General features: G+C 47.4%; 1 protein-coding gene across 3 annotated transcripts in view; it reads left to right on the top strand.

The window, feature by feature from the left end:
* Positions 1-26,691, top strand: part of SLC23A2 (solute carrier family 23 member 2) — a 59,172-nt gene that overhangs the window by 5,674 nt on the left and 26,807 nt on the right. The window contains exons 1-3 of one of the 3 annotated variants that reach the window (XM_064638164.1): positions 9,782-9,892; positions 19,674-19,952; positions 21,219-21,317. In XM_064638164.1, coding sequence (XP_064494234.1) covers positions 19,821-19,952; positions 21,219-21,317 — 231 coding nt within the window. In that variant the 5' untranslated portion in view covers positions 9,782-9,892; positions 19,674-19,820. Of the gene's footprint in view, positions 1-9,781; positions 9,893-18,258; positions 18,280-19,673; positions 19,953-21,218; positions 21,318-26,691 lie in introns of those variants that run through there. The other 2 variants (XM_064638165.1, XM_064638163.1) reach the window with 2 other exon arrangements.

The following is a 26,691-nucleotide window of genomic DNA, read 5'->3' as shown; positions in this document are numbered from 1 at the left end:
GGAGATTGTAAAAGTTAAGAGAATAAAGTGCAGCTTTAATAGGGAGGTGCCTTAAACACTAATGCTCTCGGCTGTGTTTATGTGCTGAGGTGGTTAATGTGCCTTTAGTGGATTTATCCCACTTTTCCAGCTCTCTGCAAGTCCTGTTCACCTGGTGTTAGCAAAGGGAAGGAGATGCTGGAGATCTTTGACCCCCAGAGCCTCCATCAAGCACATCTTTGCTGAGCACTCTCTTCTCTAGCCCAGAAGGGTTTCTATTTTTACTGATCTTACTCCTTTTATCCCTTACCTGGCTGGTCCTGCATTTAAGATGAAGCTCAGTGGTGCTGCTCTGCTGTGGTTTTCAAGCAGATAGTGTGTAAATGTTCTGAGCAGCATTCAAGGTCACAGAGGGGATCTCAGAAAACAGACACGTGACTCCCTGTCATGACTTTCACTTTTTATTTAGGAGCTTGGAAGGGGAATAAAATGCTGCACTGCAAAGTTTTTTGTGTGTGTGCTGAATGAAATGCAACTGTCTCAGGGCTAATAGCACTTAGTGGACTGTGCTGTGGGAAAGTTTAAATTTCCACGGAGTCTTTGAATCCCTGTGACAGGAAAAAACATCATAAATTCTAAGTTTGCTCTGTTTATTATTTTCCCTTTGTGTGGAGAATCCTGCATTCAGCCCCTCACCGTGCCTGAGCAAAGGAAACACATCCTTGTTTTTGCAGCCTCTAAAGCACCAACTCTTCACAGGTTATAGCAGTTTTTTTCTCCCCCTCTTTTTAAATTTTTTATACAAAATGAATTGTTTCTGAAAGTTCACTAAATATTCCTGATGCAAGAAGCATTTGCTTGGTCATATTTTAACAGAGTGGGAATTTTGATAGAAGCTGAAAGACTGTTATTTCCTGATAAGCATTTCGTCATATAAAGGCAAAACCTAAAGAATAATTGGGACTGACAAGAAAAGCTGAAGATGCAGGTCTGGATTCTGTAGGCTCAGACTGAAGACATAGTTGCAGTATTTTCCTGCTGTTCTGTGTCCTTTCATATATGGGAAGAACAACAGTTACCAATAATTTGCTGATATTGGATGTATTTGCTTCAGTACCATTTCATTTTGTGTGGAATTTTGGGAGGTTCTGCTGAGCAGAATCGTTATTTTCAGTATAATTTTACCGGGCTCTGGTCTGGTTTATTCAGCCTTTTTCACACTTTCTATCTGTAGTTTAGTTCAGCTGACTAACAGATGATTTTAAAACTCAAATAAACCATTAAATGGCTGGATGAGTGAATGGATTTTGGTATTTTTAATACCCAGGTGCCGGGGGGTTGTTGTGGTACAAGTCAGGAGGTTTTCCTTGTCCGTCTGTCCTGTTGGCAAATACCAGAAAAGGCAGAGGACAGGGGGACTGAGCTCTTCTGGAGTCGTGATCCTGCTCATAAAAACAGATGTAAAAAGCCACCCCTGCAGCAGGGGAAGAAAGAGCTGCTGTGATGGGGAGCCTTGGTCCTTGTAAACATCCCCTGCTAATGAGCTGCTCTGCCTTGGAAGGGATCAAACACATCTAATGCTTTTCATGGAGATGCCTAATCAGGCACAATCGAATCAAGCAAAGCTGTCAATTAAGCCCTTCTATTAAATTTCTCAGAATTATTAGAGCTCAGTATTATCTGAGCTCTCCTCCTTGGCTGTTGGGGTTTGGTAAAGATTTTATGATCAGTTTAACCCCAATTTTGGTTCTCTCTTAGGTGCACTCCATCTGCGTTGGGCTTTTCTCCTAATTATTCAAAGGGCAAAATGTGTGCTGAAATCATATTCCTCCAAACAGCAGCAGCAAAGAGACCTTGCATTTAGGCAATGCCAATTAAGGGAGGATAATTGAGATAATTTTTTAAAAGCAGTGCTGTGCACACATCTGCCAAAGAGCCCTGAAGGTGAAGCAACCAGTAAGGTACAACGTTAAACCCACAGTAAATTGGCTAAGAAAGGATTGATTTCCTGGCAAAAATCACAAAAAAGTATTTCACTAAAGTTTGCTCTTTTTGGACTTCTTTGTAAAAGTCTTGCTGAAAACAAAAAGTTTTCCTTCAGTAAACCATACATTGCATAAATATTACTGTAAGTACTGTGAACACTGCTAAAATATTATAATTCTCTGTGCTTTTCCTGAGCAGTCAGTTCGGTGTTGAGAGCACTGTTCCACTTCTGTCACTCCAGCTGCAGAATTCACTTAACCTCCTTTAACAGTCCTGTTGCTGGGAGGGATATTTAATGCATTAATATATATTTAATGCATTCTTAATTACCCTCTTACGCAGGGAGGAAAATGTTCAAAGCCACTGAGCTGAATTCCCTCCCCCATCCCCGCGTGGTGACGTGCTGTGACGTACAGGTGGGGTGGCAGCTGGGTTCCAACAGGTCCTGGGTACCTCCTGCTCCACTGATAACCCCTGTGGATCCAGGGGATGGATCACATGATGTACAAATGCACATTTATAAGGAGTTGATGCTGGTTGCTGGGAACGAACCCCTTCCACCTGAGCCTGCCTGGAAGAGGAGCAGGGGAATCACCCAGCAAGCCTGGCTGAACACAGGCTCCATAAACACTCCAGGCTTGTTGGGAAATTAATAAATTAGTAATTGGTTGGCTTAACGTGTGGGAATCAAGTGCAGGGCTGCTCACAGTTGTTTGGTGTGTGGGCAGGGAGGAGGGAGGGCTGGGCTGGCTTCAAAGTCATTAATGGCAGTAATGACTTCATTTTTCCCTGTGGCTGTGGGAAACCAAGCTGTGCTTGGGGCCAAAGCTCCTGGGGCAAACAGCTGGTCAACAGTTATACCAGTAGTGATATTAGCATCTATTACTGGTAATAAAATGAATAATAGCACCCGGTATTGATAATGTAATTCATAATAGCACCTATTATTGGTAATATAATTAACAATTGCATCTATTCTTGCTCTGTGGCACCAATAGATGATCTACTTGTGCTCTGCCTTTTACCAGTTCCATCTGAAAATGATTCTTGTGCCATTTTGGGGTTGGGCTCCATGTAGAACTCCAGGGGCTCTAAATCCCGGTGTGGTGACATCTCACTCTGGGAAGGGCTCGGGGCAGCTGTGCCAGGATTGCACTGCCAGCAGTCCTGGAGCCAGAGGACACCTTTCCTGCAGAACTGAGGGGACTGGGAACCCAGCAAAGCACAAAAAGCACGTGGAAAAATCACACTGACTCTCCCCCTCAGCGCTTGGAAGCCTTGAAATGTTTCCTCTCCAAGTGGTATAAATTTGCTGATTATTCCCAGGAAAGATTTGGAAGTAATCTCGAAGGAGTGAAAGTTCACAGAGCAAGGAGGGCATGACTCTCCCAAGTGGATAATTAAAAAGAAAATTAAAAAGTGTGCTAAGTTGAGATTGACTTGTGGCCATGCTTTGAAGATTAAAAGGGCTCTTTTCCTTTGGGATGCAGGAGGTTGGGGTTGGTGGGAGCTGCTGGAGCACTTGGGCAGCACTGCAAAGCTGCATTTGCTGTTTGCTTCCTGAGCCATGAAAGAGATCCCAGGATCACTGCTCAGAAATAGGGGTATCTGCTGTTTTCCTGCCTTTTTAAGGCACTTAGTCTTGCAGCTGGAGTTTTTTAACCCGCCTGCTCACAGTGTAGTGCAGGGAGATTTTGAGGCATCCAAGCAATTGGTTTATTGAATGCAAAACCATGTGAATGACTTTGGGCAGAAATGTTTTGCTTTCAGAAAATGAAAATAATGGCAACTTCAGCAAAAGGATGGGACTTTGCACAGCCTGTAGCAAGATTAGTCTGCTGGAATTTTCTGTCCAGGAATGTAGCCCACACTTTAGAAGGCATTAGCACCAAAATCGAGAGAGAAAGCGGAAATGGGAGTGTGCAAACGAGATGGGAACAGCAGTGGAAGGGTCCCTGCAGGTTGTTCCAAGCCCCATCCAACCTGGCCTTGGACACTTCCAGGGGTATCTGGGAATACAGGAGGGTAATGATGCCTTCAGAGCAGCCACTTCTCATGGTGCTCTGTTGCCCAATAAACAGGTTTTCTTTTGTCAGTTCTTACAGAAAAGTGATTTGAGCTTTTGCCTTTAATTCCCAGCATACCTTGAGGTCCAGGAAAGATCTGGGAGTCTCACTTAGTTTCTGGATGTGGTGAATACAGTAGCAGGTCCCAAAAAGCACATTCCTTCCCCATTAATTTTGGAAGTGCTTTGATCTGTGTCTGTGGAGTGTAGGGCTTTGGCTTCAGTACCCTTTTGTTGTTGTTCCTCCTTGAAAATGATGCCTTACTTCTTGCCCAGAAATCAGCCACAGGTATTTTTGAAGGCACTTCCATCTTGTAATTAGTTTTTTACTTAGAACTGTTGGTCTGCTTTGAACATCTGGGTTCCTCTTATAAGGGTTTAAAAAGACACAGTTGCAGAAAAAGTTCTAATAAACACTGCAGTAGGAGCTGGGAATTAATTAGGATTTTAAGAACAGAAATTGGGGCACGAAGCTGGAAAAGTGGAATTCGCCTGACATGGATTATCCCCAGGTGTCCTTTCTCTGGGAGAGGGGGATGTACATTTGGTGTGTGCAGTCAGGTACAAGGGGGGATGTGTCAGTAGGACCCAGGACTGTGCCTCACTCTGGAATTAACTGGGAAGCTTTCAAAGCAATTACAGTAATTCCTGCTGTATATTTGATTATTCAGCATTAGGGAAGAGCAGTAGATGGTTTCATATTAAAGCAGATCTTCTAGTAAGTGCTTTTTCAAGGAATTTGTAATTCAATGGATTTATAAACATTGCTCTAAGATCAAACTTAATAACTTAGTCTTACTGCTGCTCCCAGTTGTGGGTGGAAGTGGATCTATTTATTCTGCTGTGTGTGATGCTATTTTCTGTGTTTGCTGTATTATGTTTAGTGTGTTCTGGAGGACGTTCATGGGAGGCTGCTGATTAAATTGAAGCTGATGTAAAAGATTACATATTTGCTGTGGCTTTGGGAGGAAGAACACTTAAATTAGGAGATTGCTACAGAAATGTAATCAGGAGACTCATTGAGCTGTCAGAAATGAGGCCTCCTCCACCTCACCCCCCGGATGAGACAGGATGTTCTTCCAAGGAAGATGTGGCTCTTGTGACAGTGCTTGTGAGGCATCTGCCAGGCTGGGGCACTGAGATCCTGGAGCAGGGAACCTGGGAGCAGTGTTCCAGGGACTACATCACTTCTGCCTTTCTGTTTTTCTTGTTCTTACCTGGCCAGATGAAGGTTCACAGGAGGGATTTGGTTTCCAGGTTTTGCAGTCACTGGGTCACATCATGATCAGTTTGAGTGATGGGAGATACCCATTGTGTGCCACCCCTGTGCAGAGTTGTCAGTGCAGGGAACTTCAAAGAAGGATTTTATCCTGCCTGAGCTCTGTAAAACTAGGGAAAATATCCTCAGAATAAATATTCCAGCTTGGAACATTGTCAATACTTCACCCATGTGTGCCTGACAGCAAACATAATTTGGTTGGAGCACTTGGAAGTGTTCGTTCGTCCTCAAACTGAACACTGGGTATCTGAGAAGAAGGCAGAAAAATGGATTTTCTCATAATAATCAAAGTGAACTCCTCCTAGGAGTAACATTTCCAAGCAAGAGAAATGTTCCTTTTTGCATTTGTGATATTAAGCAGGTGATAAAAATGATGAGTGGCTGTGTCTGATCATCACAACAGAGCTCCCTGTGCTGAAGAAGAGCAAGATAAATTGTCTGCTGTGATTTCAATAAACACAGAGAGCTCTCAGCTGTTTATTCCCACCTGTCACAGCATTTTGGAATTTGAAGCTGCACTGTAAAATACTTCAGTGCTTCAGACAGTGGAGTTATATCTTGAATTCACCTCGAGCGTGGCTGTGATCCAGTGTGAGGAATTTTAACCCCAAACTCCACAAGTAGATCTGTCCCAATATTGGTCATGGAAGCTGGGATTGAAGTGGAAATATCCAGATTAGTAGGTGGTTTATTTGACTTTAATCACTGAGTGTAAATGCTAAGTAATCAGAAATAAATTGTTTGAATGATGAAATTCTCCTCTCACTGGTGATGAATTTTGGAGCGATTAGTTTTAATTGCAAGGTAAATAGACAAGTCTTCTTTAATTGGATGCTTAAGTAATGTTAATTGCATTGAACTCAATTATACTTTGAACTGTGATATTCAGGGCAAGAAGCATTTGAGTGCCTGGCATTGTTTAATCCAACTATTAAAAAAATTCTGGACATTGGAGTAAGAAAACAAAAGTCATTTTTCTTTCAATGCCTAAGATTTTTCTCTTGCCATTGATCACTTAGTCCTGTGGCTCCCTGTGAACACATCAAATGCCTTGAATCTAAAATCATTCCCAGCATATTCCTGAAAAGTATCATAGATCAGGGACCTTCAGGCAATGTGGGGACCTGCAGTCCATCAGTTTGTGTTTTGGGGTCTTAAGATATGATGATCCTTGTGTTAAGGGCTGTAAAAACTCTCCATGTTGAAATTTAGATGTTTGTGATTGTGAAAACACTTGGAATTTGGAATGAATAAGTAAAGGGAAGAATCATTGGAACGGGAGAAAGTGGAGGAGGAAACTTTTCACCATCTCTTTGCAGTGGGGATGAAACGCTGGAACATCCGTGTGTTTGTGTGCACACATTGCATAAAGTGGAGATCCTTGGATTCCTTCCATGGATCCCATGGAGGGATGAACCAGGAGCCTTGCCCAGGACAAGTATGTCCAAGATGAACCAGGAGCCTTGCCCAGGACAGGCTCCCAGTTCCCCGTGCCCTGTTCAGGGTTGGTGCTTTGCTGCAGGAACGAGCACCCTGCGATTCCTGAGCCAAGGGACGAATCCCAGCTTGTGTTTGGCTGCGGGGCTCTGGGGCCGGGGCAGCTGGGCGGCTCCACACCTCTGGGTGCAGAAGGGGCGTTTCGGGTGCCGTGAGCTCATTTCAGGTGCCGTGAGCTCATCCCTGCCCTGCAGCCCTGGCTCCTGGCCGGCTCTCAGCTGGGTGTGAGCGGGGCAGTCACTGCCGGGACATTGGGGCAGGAGCTGCTCCTTGGGGCTGCTTTGTGCTGGTGTGCTCTGGTTATCACTTCTGTGTCAGTTGTAGACTGATGGTGTCTCATGAACAGTGCAGGAGATGATGTGTTTGGAGAGGTGAATCTGGTGAGGAGGTGGTGGAACTCGGTGGGAACTTGGGGCAGGGGCAGTGATGGGGTGAATTGTAAAGTTCAGAAGTGTGAGAGCAGCCTGAGGCAGTGCTGTGCTCCCTCAGAAGTGGAGATGGGTCAGGGAGAGAAGAGGATATGCGTGGGGAGGAACTGGACATCAGTTATGGAATCATAGAATTGTTTAGGTTGGAAAAAAATCATCGAGTCCAACCATTCCTCCAGCACTGCCAAGGCCACCACTGACCCATGTCCCCGAGTGCCACATCTGTGTGCCTTTTAAACACCTCCAGGGGTGGTGACTCACCCGCTTCCCTGTGGGTGTTCCAGTGCTTGACAACCTTTTATTTATCTTCTGTTGGATTTGTTGTTGTTTCCAGTCTCTCACTTCTTCTTGTGTCCCTCTGCATCTCACCCCTAACACTGCACAGTTTTCCGCTGGGGAGGTGAGTGAGCCTGGCACAGTTGTGTTGGGTGCTTTCAGTTCCCGCCAGGTTTTGCATCACTAACCCTTGTCTTGGGAAAGAGCTTCGGGACCTGTGACCTCTCCAGAACGTGGCTACTGCTAATAAAAATATTTTCGTGCAAGTGCACAAGGGCAGCTCCTGGAGAGGAGAAAACCCCGGTCCAGCTCACAGCTGGGGCAGCCAGGCATGTAAATATTTACGCCACTTGCATTTTGGGGGCTGGGATTTCTCCCTGCTGCAGTCTGTGTCAAAGCCTGGAGGCTCCCCTCGGGTTCCTGCCGTGCTCCGGGGCTGTTTGCTTTGCGTAACCCCGGCGGAGGTGTGGAGGAACCGTGGAGTTACCGGGCTGTGTGTGCAGTAACCCCACGGGTGTAACTGTGTGTGTGCAGTAACTGTATGTGTGTAACTGTGTGTGTGCAGTAACCCCACGGGTGTAACTGTGTGTGCAGTAACCCCACGTGTGTAACTGTGTGTGTGCAGTAACTGTATGTGTGTAACTGTGTGTGTGCAGTAACCCCACGGGTGTAACAGGGTGAACAGGGTGTGTGCAGTAACCTCGCGTGTGTAACCAGGTGTGTGTGTGCAGTAACCCCACGTGTGTAACTGTGTGTGCGCAGTAACCCCACTGGTGTACCCGGGTGTGTGCAGTAACTGTATGTGTGTAACTGTGTGTGTGCAGTAACCTCACGTGTGTAACTGTGTGTGTGTGCAGTAACTGTATGTGTGTAACTGTGTGTGTGCAGTAACTGTATGTGTGTAACTGTGTGTGTGTGTGCAGTAACCCCACATGTGTAACTGTGTGTGTGCAGTACGCCCACGTGTGTAACTGTGTGTGTGTGCAGTAACCCACGTGTGTAACTGTGTGTGTGCAGTAACCCCACGTGTGTAACTGTGTGTGTGCAGTAACCCCACGTGTGTAACTGTGTGTGTGCAGTACCCCACGGGTGTAACTGTGTGTGCAGTAACCCCACGTGTGTAACTGGGTGTGTGCAGTAACCTCATGTGTGTAACTGTGTGTGTGCAGTAACCCACGTGTGTAACTGTGTGTGTGCAGTAACTGTATGTGTGTAAGTGTGTGTGTGCAGTACCCCACGGGTGTACCCGGCTGTGTGCAGTAACCCCACGTGTGTAACTGTGTGTGTGCAGTAACCCCACGTGTGTAACTGTGTGTGTGCAGTAACTGTATGTGTGTAACTGTGTGTGTGCAGTACCCCAGGGGTGTACCCGGCTGTGTGCAGTAACTGTATGTGTGTAAGTGTGTGTGTGCAGTACCCCACGGGTGTAACTGTGTGTGTGTGCAGTACCCCACGGCTGTACCCGGGTGTGTGTGCAGTACCCCAGGGGTGTACCCGGCTGTGTGCAGTAACTGTATGTGTGTACCCGGCTGTGTGCAGTAACCCCACGTGTGTAACAGGGGGTGTGTGTGTGCAGTACCCCAGGGGTGTACCCGGCTGTGTGCAGTAACTGTATGTGTGTAAGTGTGTGTGTGCAGTACCCCACGGCTGTACCCGGGGGTGTGTGCAGTACCCCACGGCTGTACCCGGGTGTGTGTGCAGTACCCCACGGCTGTACCCGGGGGTGTGTGCAGTACCCCACGGCTGTACCCGGGTGTGTGTGCAGTAACCCCACGGGTGTAAAACAGGGTGTGTGTGTGTGCAGTACCTCCAGGGTGTACCCGGGGGTGTGTGCAGTACCCCAGGGCTGTACCCGGGGGTGTGTGCAGTACCCCAGGGTGTACCCGGCTGTGTGCAGTAACTGTATATGTGTAACTGTGTGTGTGCAGTACCCCAGGGCTGTACCCGGCTGTGTGTGCAGTACCCCACGGCTGTACCCGGGTGTGTGTGCAGTACCCCACGGCTGTACCCGGGGGTGTGTGCAGTACCCCACGGCTGTACCCGGGGGTGTGTGCAGTACCCCACGGCTGTACCCGGGGGTGTGTGCAGTACCCCACGGCTGTACCCGGGGGTGTGTGCAGTACCCCACGGCTGTACCCGGGGGTGTGTGCAGTACCCCACGGCTGTACCCGGCTGTGTGCAGTAGCCCCGCGTGGCCGTGTGGTGTCCCTGCCCGGCGTTGTGTAACCGGCTGGGGTTGGCCACACCGCGGTTACACAACGTGGGAGCCCCGCCGCTTATAAAAGCGCTCCCAGGGAATGTCTCCATCCCTCCCGGCCGCGCCTCCCTCTGCTCCCTGAGCTGGGAACGCTGCGGGTACCTCTGCACGACTTGGGTTCTGAGGTAAGACCTTGGGACTCACAGAACTGCAAAAATTCAGCATTATTAATCTGAAAAACCTGAGCTTGTCGGTTTTAATAACTTAAGTCCTCAAATCTTTAAGATGCTGAAATGTTTCATTTTAAAGTGTTTATCGCTGTCTCCTTTTAAAATGTTTATCACTGGAAATGCAGAGTCAAAAGTGTTTCCCCTCTGTCTTGTTTACATGTAAACTTCTTCCTTTTAACTTTTAAAATGGGAAAAATTTATGTGAGGTTTATGTAGTAAAAGGGAGATTTTAAGAAAGCTTGAGCACAGAAGTGCAGCCTCTTGGTTAGCTTTTGGAAGTTCACTGAATTCCAAATCTTACTAAGTGATGTTAAATGGAAGTGAAATATTTATTTCTGGAGAAGCCTAATAGATAATCAGTGTAAAACTTTCCCAGTGTGTGACCAGCTGCTGGGTTTGTGTTGCTCACTGCACTCAGTTCTCTTTCAGGAGTGAGGATCTGGTTCAAAAGTAACTGTAGAAATCAGCCTTTGGGAAGGAGCTTCGTACCCAGAGTTGAAAAAGTTGGCACATGACCCCGATTTGCTTAATAAATGGAATTTTTCCTAGATGAGTCTCTAACTTCACCTTTGTTTTAATGTGATTAAAGTCTTGGAAAGAAGGGAGCTTTCATCAAAGTGCCAAGTGCAAGTACAAAGCAAGCTGAGAAAGGACCCAGTGTGTGCTCAGGTTGCTTTGAGGGCCGTGAAGGAGCTTAACGAGCTGTGTATTAATATCCAGAATAACGGGGAGGTATCGGAATGCTCAGGTTATTAATGCTCCCCAGGGACACTGTGAGGACTCCATACCATTACAAATCAGATTAATGTGCCATGCACTGTGCTGGGCTCCAGGTAGGACTGTGGAGTTTTGTAAGGAACAGTGATACAGGATTTCATTCTTATTCCCCCTGAGTGTCGTTGCCGCCCAGAGAACTCTGCAGGTGTCAGTTCAGAGCAGTCACTTGATAACAGGCTCTAAAATCGTTATGTCCTAGATTTTCCTTGCACTTCTTTGGAATTTATCTCAGTGCTTCAGCTGTGTCCTGCTTTCGTGGTCAGACCTTCTTCTCTGACCGTGCAGAGCAGTGATGGGATCTCATCCTGGGGAGGGTGGCAAACACTGCACGGAAACTGGGCAAAACTGCTGCCTTTTGGAGCAGTAAAATGGGAGTAATGGGGTGAAAGATGAGCAGGGAACAGCTTGGCCAACAGTGCTTTGACCAAACACACCTCAGGTTGACCTACACTGGAAAAACTCGTATTTCATATATTTTAGTTTAGAATCACAGCCTAAATAAGCTCCTTTTTAATAATTTGACTAACCAAATTTGTAGTTTTTGAAAGCTGTGAGATCCTTTGTTAAACATCTCATTCAGCTGGATTTAAGTCCCCTTCTCAACCAGCTCATTCACTCAGGAAGTTAATGAGATTTAACTAATGTGCTTTAAATCAACGGAAAGGTTTGAGCTCGGCATAGCTTCCCTGCCTGTCTTTGTGCAGACTTGCCCTAATAATGTTGGTCAGTTATTAAGACACTGTTCTGGATGGCAGTCAAAATACCAACTACTTAAAAATTCATTAGTGCCTACAAAGAAAGAATATGTTTGTGCTTTGAAGAGCTACTTTGAAGTGAAGTGAGAAACCAGCTCAGGACTGAAACTTCTTGACGTTCCCATCAGCTCTTTTTAAAACATAAATTTAACTTTTAAAACTTAAACGTTAGGAAGTTTGGGTGCATTTAGTATTTTGTCTGCCTCTGCTGCAGGTAAAGTGTCGTCTCTTTGGGTAGTTTTGCATTAAATGTGAAGCCTGCTGTCCTTTTTCAAGTGTGGCTGCAGTTCAGTGGAGGAGGGGAATCATCTTCTCTGGAGCTCCTGAGGATGTGGTGGCATCTCAGGGCCGTTTCAGGCCATAGGAAGGAATTCTGAGTGCAGGAGGCGCCTGGTGAAGACAAATCCCAAGTAATCCTGGGACCAAAAGGCTCAGTTTCAAACAGCCTGAGGGAAAACTCTATTTAAGACTAAAGCAGGAGGATGTTTTTTACATATAGCAACAGAAGATTTAAGTGTGGGTTCTGGGCACCTTTTTTCAGGCCTTTGAGATGGTGAAAATCCCCCAGAAGGTATAAAAACACCCTTTGGGCACATCTGCAGATCTGGACAGTGGGTGGGACCTCCCAGGTGCTGTGTCCAGGTCCCAGTCTGGGAGGTAGCTGTGAAGGAGTTGGAACTGTGGTTGTGGTTCTGCAGACAGGGCTTTGATTGCATCGTTAAGGACTTGTTGGGCTTTATGAGCCTCGACCATGAGAGGCTTGTGGAATTTTTTTAACCGGGGGCAACCTTTTTGCTTTGTAGGAACACATCCAGCAGCTCCTTGGACAGCTTTGAGTAGCAGAATTAGTGCTCTTTTGGTGGCTTGTAATTTGGTCATTAATACTTTAAACCCCCTTGCTTTGTTTCATGTGTAAAAATTTATAAAAAACAAGTTTCTCAGGCAGCTTTAATGTTTATTTATCTGTGCTGTAGGGTGGGAGGTGTGAACAGCTGTGCCAGGCTGGACAGGGAGAGGGGGAGCCTTGTTCCAAGGTTCTTCTGGTGTTAAAATAACATTAAAGTGAGGATCCAGATAAATCCAGTGCCTGGAGCTGGTGCACAGCAAATAACAAAGAAGAGCCCGTTGTTTTTAATACCTTAATGGCACAAAATCAGTGCAGAAGTTTTGGGTGATGGTGTAACTACAGCCAGTGGCAATCTGGAGAAAGCTGTTATTCCATAATTAACTGGGAATTGCCTTGCCTTTGTGTGGAGTTGTGTGTCTGGCCAGGGGTAGCTGTACCCTGTGAGCAAACTTTGTCTAATTGGAGCCTCCACAACATTCCTTAATTGTCTGCTTCGGAGCACTCCTGTTTCCCTGATCTTCGGTACAGTGTGTTGGTGATGGAATTCCTTTCAGAGCTCCCCCGATCTCTTGGCGTCTGTCCTGCCACTCCCTGCAGCCAAACACAGCTCCCTGGATACTCCCAGCCCTGCCCATTCCCGGTGTCCCAGGGATCCGGGCTGTTGGCAGCTCTGTCCCACAGCGTGGCATTTCTCCATCATTTGCAGAGCAGGATGAGCTGCTTGACCTAAACACACGTTTTTAAACCAAAGAAAATCTGGTGTGTTTGTTATTGGTTTCAGTTCTTCACAGCTCTGACACTGCAGGAACTGAGAGTTTGCTCTTAGTTGCAGTTTCCAGCCTGCCCTTCCCAGAAGGAGCTCCCCAGTGCTCCCAGCCTTGGGCCTGAGGGGCTGAAGTGGGTTTTAAAGCTGGTTTTATCTTCTGCTGAGGCTTGGTACGTTTAGCAGTAAAATGCCCTGATGTGCAAAGAGTCCAAGTCCCTCTGCACATCTCTGTTGTGTGTCTGTTGCCAAAAATAGAATCTCAGACCTCGAGGATGCCTCGATTTGAGTTTGCCCTGAGTTTGTGGTGCCAAACACTTGGAAGTGCCACAGGAGCTGGAGGAATTCCAGAGGCATCGCTGCAGTTCAGGTCACCCCAAGTGTGGCAACTTCTGGCTGAGCATCATCTCTCCCTGCAGGGGAAAGGCAGTGCTGTTCACATGAGTCTGACGGCTAATTAAAATAATAAATTGATGATTGTAATTAAGCAGTGACCTTAATTTGATTCTAATCTCCTTAGTGTGTGCAACAGCCAGAACTCTCCTGGCTCCCCAGCCGTCTGTGACGGCCAAGAAGGGCCTGGTTGGATCTGCCATCGCTCCTTCCCGGGGCGGTGGGATGTGGGACATTCCCACCAGGGTGCTCCTGGCAGCTTTTCCAGCAGGGCAATGCGAAGGATGGGCTGTTCCACTGCCAGCTGGTTTTATAACCACACTTGTTGTGCTCCCTGTACCAACATTTCCCTTGTGCAGCACTGAAGGGCCACCAAATGCAGGACAGTTCCTGGTTTTCCACAGCTGAGGTGGAGAGAGAGGCCCACAGGTGCTGGCTGGGGACCAGGGAAGGGATTGTCCCCCTGTGCTGGCACTGCTGGGACCACACCTCCAGGGCTGTGTCCAGGGCTGGGCCCTCATCCCAAGAGAGACACTGAGGGGCTGGAGAGTGTCCAGGGAAGGGAACGGAGCTGGGAAGGGGCTGGAGCAGCAGGAGCAGCTGAGGGAGCTGGGGGGGCTCAGCCTGGAGAAAAGGAGGCTCAGGGGGGACCTTCTGGCTCTGCAACCCCCTGACAGGAGGGGGAGCCGGGGGGGGGTCGGGCTCTGCTGCCAGGGAACAAGGGACAGGAGGAGAGGGAACGGCCTCCAGCTGTGCCAGGGGAGGGTCAGGTTGGACATGAGAAGGAATTTCTTGCTGGAAGGGGTGATCAGGCATTGGAAGGGGCTGCCCAGGGAGGTGGTGGAATCACCATCCCTGGAGGTGTTCAGAGCACTCAGTGGAGATAAGTCACAGGTTGGACTTGATGATCTTGGAGAACTTTCCAACCTCAGTGATTCTGTGATTAACTAGTTCCTACTGTTTGACACGTGACCCGTGTGCAGAGGAGGGAACACACCTTTCAGAGGAGCTGGGGCTCTCCTCTTAACCTTTTCACCAGCTTTTACTCCTGGCTGACACCTGCAGCACAACTTGGTGTTTGAGGGAAAGAACCCATGAGGTACCCAAATCCCCCTTGTTTGCAGACAGTAAAACAGCTGTGGCTGTGCAGCAGCTCCTGTCTGCAGCTGTGGCTTCAGGGGACCTGGTGCCAGCTCTGAACCACTGCAGCCCCAGCACACAAAGCTCTGAACGAGGCTGCTCAAGTTGGGCTCAAATGTTGTGCCTGTTGTTCGTCCTTATCTGCTGGGTTTGTGTTGAGTCAGCAACCTCCTGGCCTTTCAAACAGCTGCTCAGATCCACCTGGAAAGTCTGAAGTATTTTGGTGGACGCTGTGTGGAGAGCCTCGGTCCACTTGGAATTGGAAAGACCCTCATGGTTTTAGAAGGTTTTTGGTTTGAGTTTGGCAAAGAAGGAAATACATAAAGCTGCTTTTTGGTAAGAATACCTGCATCATCCTGACACCTTGGAAAACCAGGGATTTCAGGGCTGAAAGTCATAGAGGAGCCTGAGCTCCAGGCTGAGCTTCTTCCACAGGATTCATCCCTAGGTCTGCTTATTGCAGAGGAGCTTTACAGTATTGACATGTCCCGGGCCCAGCTCTGCTGCCCAGTCCTGGTGCTGCCAGGCCCACAGCACCTGGCAGTGTTGGCCCTTCTAAAGGATGTCTAAAAAACCCCAAACCAACCCAGAGAGAAAAGCCCCAGCAACCTGCTGCTGCCCCAAGAATGTCACAGCCTGCAGGTCAGGGTGGTTTTTTGTTTTCCCCAGTCTTTGCTTTGCCAAGCTCTGGATTCAAATGTTAAAGATCCTCACACAGCACTGTGGGGATGAACTGCCATCACAGCAGATCTGATTTAGGGAATATTTGTAGTGTGGTTCAGCCAAAACTTATATCATATTCTGCTGCTTTTAAAGAAAACAGTGCACACAGGGAGAAGGTGTCTGTATTACATTTGCCTCCTCCTTTGATGAGTTCATGACCAGTTCTCCTTTCCATGGTAATAAACCCTTTATTTGTATCAGGACCTTCTGTCCTGCCCTTGAATCTACTGAGATGAGTTTTCAATTGATTTTTTTAGACAGACTCACCTGTGAGATAGAAAATTTTCGTACAACCTGGCTTGGCACATAAGCAGTTTTTCCTGTAGGAAAACCTTTGCTGTGCTCTCCAGTGGATGCTTTTATTTGTAACAGAGGTTCCAGAGCAGAAACTCAGAGGCAGAAGGTGCAGCAAGGAAAAATATGTTCAATTACAGTCTTGTACATCTGCATCTCTGATGGGCTTCATCTTTCTTTCTTTCTGTGGACTTAGAAATGCACTGTAACTTGTTCAAACAAAATAGGAGCAACCTTGGTAAAAGGGAAAACTGGTGTCAGTAGAGTCATGGAAATGAAAAAAGGATGATGTTGTGTCAGCCCAGGCACTGCCACCGCTCTGTGTTCCCTCCTGATGGCTCCGAACCTGGAAGGAGGTTTGTGCTGGAGAAAAGGCACAAAGTGTTGAGGATGCAGAGGAGCCTTTCCCTGCCCAGAAGGGTTTTCCTTGTGAACTTGCATCTGGACTATCCCCTGCTCTTAGTGTAAATCCTAATCTTATCTTCAGCCCTGTAAACCCTGGCAGCTTCTGGCCTTACTGAGTTAATCACACTGGAGGTAGTTTGGTTCAGAAAGGTGAAAATTAATCAGTGTCCTGATTTCACTTCCAGCCTTTCCATTTGATCCAGATAATTCATTTTACAGTGTGTACCTGCCTGATTCCAATGGGATGAGGTTCCCCAAGGCCAAGGGCCGGGTCCTGCCCTTTGGCCACAACAACCCCCGGCAGCCCCACGGGCTGGGCCAGAGGGGCTGGAGAGCAGCCAGGCAGGAAGGGAGCTGGGAGTGGGGATGGACAGGGAGCTGAACAGGAGCCAGAGTGTGCCCAGGGGGACAAGAAGGCCAATGGATCCTGGCCTGGCTCAGGAACAGGGTGGCCAACAGGTCCAGGGCAGTGATTCTGCCCCTGGACTCAGCGCTGGTGAGGCCACCCCTGGAGTGCTGTGTCCAGTTCTGGGCCCTCAGCTCAGGAAGGACATGGAGGGGCTGGAGCAGGTCCAGAGAAGGGCAACAAGGCTGGGGAAGGGACTGGAGCACAAGTGCTGTGAGGAGAGGCTGAGGGAGCTGGGGGGGCTCAGCCTGGAGAAGAGGAGGCTCAGGGGAGACCTCCTCACTCTCTGCAACTCCCTGACAGGAGGGGGGAGCCGGGGGGGGTTGGTCTCTTTTCCCAGGCAACCATCAGCAAGACAAGAGGGCTGGGTCTGCAGCTGTGCCAGGGGAGGGTTAGGTTGGAGATTAGGAAGAATTTCTTTGCAGAGAGGGTGCTCAGCCATTGGAATGGGCTGCCCAGGGAAGGGGTGGATTCTCCATCCCTGGAGGTTTTTAAGGTGAGACTGGATGTGGCATCAGTGCCATGGGCTGGGAACCACGGCGGGGTTGGATCAAGGGTTGGACTTCATCTCAGAGGTCCCTTCCAACCCAGCTGATTCTATGATTCTATGATTATAAATGAGTTTTATCTCTTTTTCCATGACTTTTCAGCTTCTGAGAATTGGTTTTGCTACAGAGGCTATAAAAATGTCTGAGTCATGTGTAGCTGAGCTGGGTTGGTGGGACACAAGGGCTGATAAGGAAGGATATCTCAGGTGACCTCATCTGCTACCTCTTGATTTCTGCTTCCCTTTGACACTCCTGATCACGGAATAAAAGTATTACAAAAATCTGATTATCATCTGTGCCATTAAGTGCAAGTTTAATTGCTGAGCAGAAGCAAGAAGAGTTGAGAAATTTGTTCTCCTGGTTTTTCTTGGAACACCCACGTGACACACACGTGTACACACACACTCCCCTCTGCAGGAAAAGCAGCAATTGTTTGTAAATTTGGAGTTGCTTGATTGGGAACCTTCATCTAAACACTGGTTTAGCTGTTGTGTATCAGCTCTCAACAATTAATACAAGGCAAGCCTTGCTGCTCTCCTGGTGGAATTCTCGGGGCGGGTTCCTGAGGCAGGTCCCAGCCTGGAGGAGGTGGCAGTGCTGCTGGTTTGCAGTGCACAGTAAAATGGGATTATAGAGTCTTTTCTCTTTTATCAGTGGAGATGCTGGTTAATGCCAACTAAGCAGCTTATGGTGCCAGAGGACCTGAAACCACATCTCGTGACTGGCAGGTTTCCTCACTCCGGGGTTTTCTTGGCCTGGGGCCTTGGTTAGGGAGGTGTCCTGCTGCTTTTTCCCTTTCCCTTCCCAATCCCACCTGATAAAGCTGCCAGACTAAACCTTGCCTGTCTCCATCACTGATTTTCTTGGAGAATAAAATAAGTCAACATGGACAGAAAAAGGCAAAATCTTTTGTTCTTTTGTGCTTGGAAAAAACCCCCTCGTGGCTCCACAGTAAAAGCAAACAAAACCCCTCCAGAAATCCCAGCCCAGATCCCCCAGTGCCCCCAAACCCTTAACCAGGACCTGTCTCTTTTCCACCCTGAGCTGCACTTTGAAGAGGAAATCTGTGGTCATTGTAAAAATGGGAATGACCGTTTTCTCCAGAGTAACAAGACAGTGAGTATTCAAACCAGTTCAGTTTTAAGTCTTAAGTGAGAAGTAATTAATTATGCTACTTAATATTTACTTTAATAAACAAGTTTTAACCCTTATTTGCAGACACTGCCTTTCATCCCATCTTGATTTAATTAAGGCTTCAAGGCTGTCCTGGTGCCCAAATAGTCTTTCTTGTGTAGGTATATTTTCTCTCCAGAAAAGTTACATTGCTTTGAAAGATTAACATCTCTTTCACCTCAAGTAACCAGAATTTTCTAGCAAATGGGCAATTAACAGCTATTAAGAGGTTCTAAAATACCACTGTTGGAAGAGTCTTTGTCAGGTTTAGTTATTATTGCAATTACAGTAGACAGGAGCTGCTGGCATTTCCTGAGCAGCATTTGAAAGGGAAACTTAAGGAAAAAACCCAAACCCTACTTTTTTTTCTTTCTAATATAAACCAAACTGTGTTTTTGAGTGTCCATCAGCTGCATTTCCACCTCTGTTGATTTACTTGAACATGTCATTACCTTACTTTTGAAGTAACTCCTCTGTGCAGTGGGTTTTGCTGCTTCAATGTGCTTCTTGCTGCAGAAAATTCCACTTTCTGTGGTTTTTAAAAGGCCATTTTTCAGGTTCTGTCTTGTACTTTCACCTGTATCTGAGCTGGTTTCACCCACAGGTGTTTGTGGCTTCATTTTCTGTTGGAGGCTCAGGAACCCCAGGCTGCAAAACTTGCTTTGCTGCAGAATTTTCTGTGCTGTCCTGCAGGAAGTTTATGTTTAAATCCGTTAAATGCTATTCTTTAGTCCTGGAAATGGCAAATGTGTGGATGATGATGGGCAGGGAGGGCTAATTTAAGGAGCAAATGGGGGAAAATTGTACTGTAGTGACCCATCTGGGAAAACAAAAAGGGAACTGGTGGGCTGTAAGATCTTCCTGTTCCTGTGCCAGAAGAGTAGTGAAACTCGTTAAAATGCACCAGTTTATCCTGAAGCTGCTGCTTCAACATCATCAGGCAGATGACCTGGAACATCCCTCGAACAACTGGGATGATTTGGGGTGGGGATGTTCAGCAGAAAGAGCTGTTTCTGTCTGAATTAGACTCACTGAAAGGCAGGTCCTTCACTGTCCATCTGGTCTGAGCTTCCTGGATTTTTTATTTAATAATGAGTTATTTTCAGAAAAAGGATTCAGTTACACAGAGGTAACTGCAAATTTACACTCCTTGAGGAAGCCCAAGTCCTGTCTGCAGTGGGTGTTCAGCTGTTCTACTCTGCTCCTTACCTGGAGTACAGGTGTACTTTGTTCCCAAAAAATTCCATGGAAATGGCTGTGAAATGGGAAAAAACCAAAGGTTTCAATTTCCTACTAATGATTGAAGATCACAAGAGAAGAATGAGAAAATAATCACAGTATTCCTATCCTGAAAGAATTTAAAATACCTTCAGCTTTATATTTAAATGATAGTCTGTTAATTATTGGGGAGGATTGATGAGAGCTGGTGAGTCATGAGCATGAAAGGGAGCCCAGGCTGTGGGGTGGTGTGAATGTACACAGATCTTAGGGAATAAAAATATCCATCTCCAGTTCCAGGAGCCATTGATGCCAACGACACCCTGATGTCCCAGCTGGATTACTGAGAACTCTGCTGATTCCTGGAGGTGCTGCTGTTCACATAAGGAATTGTCCTCAGTCCTTGGCCTCTCATCCCAGCAGCATCTGTTTGGGTGCTGAATGCAAGTCCTGGACATTCTGGAAACGATGGGGATTGGCAAAAACACCACCTCGAAGTCGGTGGAGGCGGGAGGCTCCACAGAGGGCAAATACGAGGATGAATCCAAACATCCCGCCTTCTTCACCCTGCCTGTGAGTACCACATTCCAGCTCCACGGAGTCAGGCTCAGTGTGAATCAGGCCATAACGTTCTAATCATGTTGTACAAACCCCTCACTGCCACAAGCAGTTGGTAACAAACCTCTTTAGCCACTGGATGGTGTTTACACGGAAACACGGCCAGTTACCGAGTGTGGGTGTTCCCTGTGTGCTCCCCAGCTGGGCTGCTCCCAGGGCAGGCAGCACCCCAGGCACTGCAGGACTGCAGCAGTTACCTGTCCTCCTGCAGCATGAGCACCAGCCCCTGGTATGGAATCATGGAATCATTAAGGTTGGAAAACACCTCCAAGATCATCAAGCCCAACCTTTAACCAAATCCCACCACATGTCACGAAGTCTGCTTGATTTCTGAACACCTTGAGGGATGGGGGTTGCACCCCTGCCCTGGGCAGCCTGTTCCAGTGTTTAAACACTCTTTCAGTGAAGAAATTTTCCATGATATCCAACCTGACCCTCCCCTGGCACAGCTGGAGGCCGTTCCCTCTCCTCCTGTCCCTTGTTCCCTGGGAGCAAAGCCCGACCCCCCCCGGCTCCCCCCTCCTGTCAGGGGGTTGCAGAGCCAGAAGGTCCCCCCTGAACCTCCTTTTCTCCAGGCTGAGCCCCCCCAGCTGCTCCTGCTGCTCCAGCCCGTTCCCAGCTCCGTTCCCTTCCCTGGACACGCTCCAGCCCCTCAGTATCTCTCTTGTTGAGGGCCCAGCCCTGGACACAGCCCTGGAGGTGCCCCAGCAGTGCCAGCACAGGGACGGGCCCTGCCCTGGGGCTGTGACACCCCATGGCTGGGACAGCCCAGGGGCCACTGACCTCCCTGTGGTCATGTTCAGCCCCATCAACCAGCATGTCCTGAGTTGCTCAACTAAGAGTAAAAGACAACAGCGAGGAAACATTTGCTTCTCTTCTTCTTCTTACTCAGATGTTCTGTTGGAGAACTCTTCCAACCAATCTGCTGCTGGTTCCCCCCACCCCCAGCTGGCACTGCACAGGCTTTCAGGAGCTCTCTGTGATGTCTTTCAGGAGCTCTGTGTGATGTCTTTGAGGAGCTCCATGTGATGTCTTTCAAGCCCCTCTCTCTCCCCAGACCTGCTGTTACAGAAATGATGACTTGCCGTGCTTGTCATGTTTTCTGACAATGTCAGAGGCAGATGGCAAGTACCAAGGGAGAAAACTGAGAGACACGAGGTGTGATTGCAAAGACAGTGTTTATTTTGAGACCTTGTGTTTGCTATTTGTTGTGTTTTTAAGGTTGTGATAAACGGTGGAGCAACGTCCAGCGGTGACCAGGATACAGAAGACACGGAGCTGATGGCCATCTATACCACAGAGAATGGCATAGCAGAGAAGGTATGTGATGGTTCCCTTGTAGAAGAGGACTCGTTCTTGCTGTCTCAGTTCATTCTTTGCCCACCCCAGTCCCACGTGGCTGTGATTTCCCATCTGAGCAGATGGTGCTGACTCCAGACTCACGTCATGCTTGGCCCCATGACTGCTCTGGTCACACACTGTGGTTGCAGAACACGGGGCATGACTCAGGGGATGGCAGCAGTGAATGCACTTTGACCTGGCACCAGAATTCATAATATGCAAGTTTTTGATTTCTTCATTCCCACTGGCCTTTTGTGTGGTTTCCCTGGGAAGGTCACTGTGCTGTGCTCATCAGTTGTTAACCTCCTCTGCATTTCTCCAGGGAGACTGGTGGTGCTGAGCACCTCTAAAAGTGGGATCTTTCCCACTCTCCCAATTTCTTCCAAGCTCCAGCCTCATAAGATTAATTTTTCTAGTCCTTTTTCCAACTAGAGACTGCTCATTATTATTGAGTGGCAGCTTTATGAATGAACTTGAGGTCATAAAAACCCTTGAACATTTTTCCTTAGGAAAACTATGACTCCCTATTCAGGGAGACCAGTTGAGACCTCAAAGGACACCAGTTTGGTTGTGATTTTTCCAGCTTTTTACTCCATTCCATCATCCCCTAAGCCTGTTCAATAATAATCCTGCCAGCTGAGATGGTTTGAATCTGAGCTTTTATTTAAAATAAGGACGAGGATTATGGTAAATCTGAACAGCACTTTCTGAAATGTATACTCCAGCTGGCTTTGTCGTGAAGCCTTGTCTCTGAAAAGCCTCAACTTGACCTAATTTTTCAAGTGTCCCAAGTGAAACAAGGCCAAAGCTCTCCTGATTCCAAGAAAGAGCATCTTGGTGCTCATCTGTGTGAGGCTGTAACTTGTGATGGGGCAAGGGTGATACCAAGGGGTGCAGTGGGGGTTTTCCAACTCAGACACCAAAATTCTCCTCTGGATTTCAAATTTAAAATACCCCTAAATAGATGATTCTCCAGAGGTCTTTTAGTGGTGCATTTCAGAAGAATGTTACGAACACCCGCGTGTCTCAGACACATCTCTGTGACCATCGTGGTTGTGCTGATCTTCAGTGGACACATTTTGGCAACTGTTGACCTGCATGTCTGTGATGGCTGATATTTGGAGCGTGCTTGGACTGGAGTGGAGAGAGACAATCTGATAAAGCCCTGAGCAAAAGGTGTTTGGGTGAAATTGTGCAACCAAGATAAGCGATCTCCAGACACCAAACCGTGTCTTCATGGCCTGCTTTTACCAAATGCCTGTTTTTTCTGCTGTCCAGTTGATCCATGTGATCAGAACTGTAAATGATGGGGAATAATTCACCTCAGAGAGACCCATGAGCTTTTGAGCAACCAAATCTACTTGACTTAAAGCTTTGTTGTGGTCACAGGGAATGAACAGGGTGGGGAGGCCCTGGCACAGGTTGCCCAGAGAAGCTGTGGCTGCCCCATCCCTGGAAGTGTCCAAGGCCAGGCTGGACAGGGCTTGGAGCAACCTGGGCTAGTGGAAGGTGTCCCTGCCCATGGCAGGGGGTGGGATGAGATGGGCTTTAAGGTCCCTTCCAACCCAAACCATTCCATGATTCTGTGATTCTATGTTTGATCTTGGCTTTCCTTTCTCTTGGGAGATCATTCCCTAACGAAAGACCTTTATAAAGGCCTTTTATATATTTATATATTATAAAAATATATTTTTATATTTTTTATATATTTTATAATTTAGCAAAGAGGCCTGAAATGTCCTTAATCACTGGAGGGTGCCCAGTGCTCACATTGGCTCCCAATATTTGTTAGCTGAGACAGTAAACTGTGAGCCCAAATGAGAAATAAGTGTTGCTGCATCCCTGTAAAATAAACAATGTGATGTTGCTTAATAGAATCCGGGAATGATTTGGGTTGGAAGGGACCTTAAAGCTCATCCAGTTCCACCCCCTGCCATGGGCAGGGACACCTTCCACCAGCCCAGGTTGCTCCATTGTGGGTTCTTTATTGAAGGTATTTCTCCCAAGGGTTTTCTCCCCACACTTCATCAGTTTTCTCGTCAGAGCCTTTGTCTTGCACTGCTGGGGGTTGTTTCTTTGCATTTTGCACTCGATTGTTGTGGGGTTTCTTCTTTCCCTCCAGCATTCTTTCTACAACTTTATCTGTCTCATCCCCCGTTTATACTTACCAGAAAAATGAAAAAAAAAAAAAAAGCACAGCATGTTCCACCTTTGGCCAGTTAAAAATAATTAAAGGAGGAATTAGCCTGTGATCAGTATCTTGTCCAGGGAGGTGCAGCTCATTCCCAGCAGTTCCCTTGGCACACTTGGCAAACACCAGCTCTGAGTCAGGGATAGACCAGCAGGCACATGCTGGAGAAGCCAAAGGGCCAGTGACTGCCCAGTGAGTTACTGGGATGGCCAGGCCTCACCTGAGTTCTGCAGTTCCTCATTGTTCAGGCTTGGTCTGCTCAGGGTTTGACCAAGGTGAGAGTTCCCTGTCCAAAGGGATCTAAGTCTGGCTTTGGAAGGAATGAGGAGTATCCTGGTTGTTTTCTTTATACAACCCCTTTACTGTGTAGAGATTGCCATGACATTTATGCCTTGGAAACTGGAAGTTCTTTTGTTAGAAGACCTGTAAGCTTCACTTTCTAAAGGAGAGCTTGAGTTGGTTGGCACTTGTTGATCTGTACCCAGAGAGACCTTTCTCTGTGCCACGGAGCAGCTCCCTTGTGCCTGCTCCTGGTTTTTGTTCTTTGCAAGACTAATTTAGGAATAATGTAATCCCAAGTGGAAAGCTCTGAAAGGACTCATACCCTTGCTGTGTGTGCTGTGGCCTTCCTGGTAGAAACAGGCCATTGCTTCTGCTTTCTGCTGCCCAAAGAAGAGGGAGAATAGACTAAGACTGTCTAAACTAGGACTGACTAGGGTAGGATAGACTAGAATAGGATGAACTAGAAGGGCAAGTGGAAAAGTTAAGGAATGCACTTGATACAACCTCATTAGTCCAGTGAAGAAAAATAAGTGTTTGGCACCAAGTGGAACACTGGGACAGCTTCTGGATACTGGTCTGGCCAAGCTGGAAAAGAGCCCAAAAGATGGGTTTTCCAAAGTCCAGAGTCACCAACCTGCACAAATCTCTGACTGGGTTTTAGACAACCTGGTGTCCTGCATGGGAACAGCATGAACTTTGGCAGTCCCATTTCTGTCCATCCTTGGCAGGGTTGTGGAGGTTTCTCAGTGCAGGCTGGTGGGTGTTTCATCCATTCATTGTCCACAGCTGGTTCTCCTCAATCCCTGCTGCTCTTTGGGTGGCTCCAGCCAACCAGCACTGATGTGATTCCTGAAGCAAACAGTTATTTCTGCTGGTGCTTCCCTGTTCATCCCTCACAGGCAGGTGGTGTAACATCCTCACTGCCCCTCAGAAAGTGTGTGGTGCCCTCTGGGTCACAATGTTGGATAAACACAGCAGGGCTGGTGAGCCAAGTCCTGCAGTGGAGCCTGTGGCCATGGAAAAGGGGAGGGATGAGGCAGTGGGACACACGGGGAGTTTCTTGGTGTGTAACTCAGCTTTTGGGCTCCTCAGGACAAGGACAGTGAGGGCCTGGAGTGTGTCCAGGGAAGAGACTGGACTGGGGAAGGGTCTGGAGCAGCTGAGGGAGCTGGGGGGGCTCAGCCTGGAGCAAAGGAGGCTCAGGGGGGACCTTCTGGCTCTGCAACCCCCTGACAGGAGGGGGGAGCTGGGGGGGGATCGGGCTCTGCTCCCAGGGAACAAGGGACAGGAGGAGAGGGAACGGCCTCAGGCTGCGCCAGGGGAGGGTCAGATTCGACAACAGGAGGAATTTCTTCAAAGAAGGGGTTGTTAAAGGTTGGAATGGGCTGCCCAGGGAAGTAGTGGAGTTGCTGTCCCTGGAAGTGTTCCAAAAACATGCTGATGTGGCAGCTGGGGACATGGTAGAACGTGGTGCTGGTGATGGGTTGACAGTTAGACTTGATCTTAAATGTTTTACCAACCTTAACGATTCTATAGTTCAAATTCCTGATTTTTTCAGGATTTTTTTCAGGATTTTTTTCAGGATTTTTTAGAGAATTGGGTCAGGAGAGAAAAAATTCATGTTCCAGTTGATGAAAGAGTGTCAGTGGTGCTGCAAATTGACCCGATGGGTTGGGCAGGGAACAGTTTCCCTAATTCCTCAGTTTAGGACCTATACCCTGGTGAGAGGATTGCCTGGTGCTTAATGTGGTTTAAAAGACTTTTCTGAGATTAGTGTTCCTATATTTTACTTTTCCACTGCAATACCCCCAACCTCTCCATAATCCTATGGTCAGGAGAATTATCCCAGTGGCACTTGTTTTCCCAACAGAAAACTGAGGTGAGAGGGAAGGACCAGGAGGCAGTTTGGCTTCCCTGGCCTTGTAGGTGGTATGCAGTGGAGGTTCCCTAAGTGTGACCTGTGGATATGTTGGGATTTCTGGAGAAGTGAAGACCATCTGAGGCAGTCACAGGTCTGGCAGAACTCCCAGTCTTGGTGTGAGGCAACTTCACGTGGGCTTGTTGTGTCCTGGTGTGGATTAGGGCAGAACAGTTCTTACATAAGGGGATTTTTGGTTTCTTGGTAATGATAAAACCTGATACTTCCTCCTGCTTTTACTGTTGTGTTGGGGCTTTGGAGCAGTGTGGTTTTGCTCTCAGGAATTCCCAGACTGGAGAGTTGGAAGGAAATGATTCTCCATAGTTCTGAAGGAGAAATGATGGAGCTGGATTTTGTTTTAGTGGAAAAGCCAAAGGGATGTGGATGTGTGAATATATGTGGTCAGTTGTCTGTTGGCCCTCTGGGCATGTGGTGGGGCAGAGTGTGGTCTCACTGAAATTCCTGCAGGGATTTAAATTCCTAGGGGAAGTCTGACACAAATTGGCTGGGGATGTGTTTGGTTATAATAATTAGCATTTTTCTTGACTGCTTGAATGTGGGGTGGAAGCAAAAATAATAAATCCTTTGGCTAAAAAAGGTTAACCAAGATGGAATTGGGTAAGAATTACCATAATGAGGACTTTTTTTGGCTGTCATTTTGGTCTCTTATGCAAGGACAGAGCCCTTCTGCTTTGGGAGCAGCCACTTGTGACTCTTCTACTTAGTTCCAATTCTTCCCTAATTCCTTTTTTTGTTTGGTTTTGTGGTTTTGGTTTGTTGGTTTTGGTTTTTTTTTAATAGTCTTGTCATGATTATGCCATTTTTGGTCACCTTTTGGCTGCCAGATCAGTTCTGTGATAAACCAGCAATTATAAATAAGTCACTGTGTAAATAAGCAGGGGATGGCTGGCAGCAGGGAACACGTTCAGGGCAAATTCAGGAGCTGGAGCTGAGCTTGTCAG

This window comes from Pseudopipra pipra, chromosome 28 (genome assembly GCF_036250125.1).
Source record: "Pseudopipra pipra isolate bDixPip1 chromosome 28, bDixPip1.hap1, whole genome shotgun sequence".
In the NCBI taxonomy this organism is placed as follows: domain Eukaryota; kingdom Metazoa; phylum Chordata; class Aves; order Passeriformes; family Pipridae; genus Pseudopipra; species Pseudopipra pipra.
This window is presented reverse-complemented; position numbering and strand designations above follow the sequence as displayed.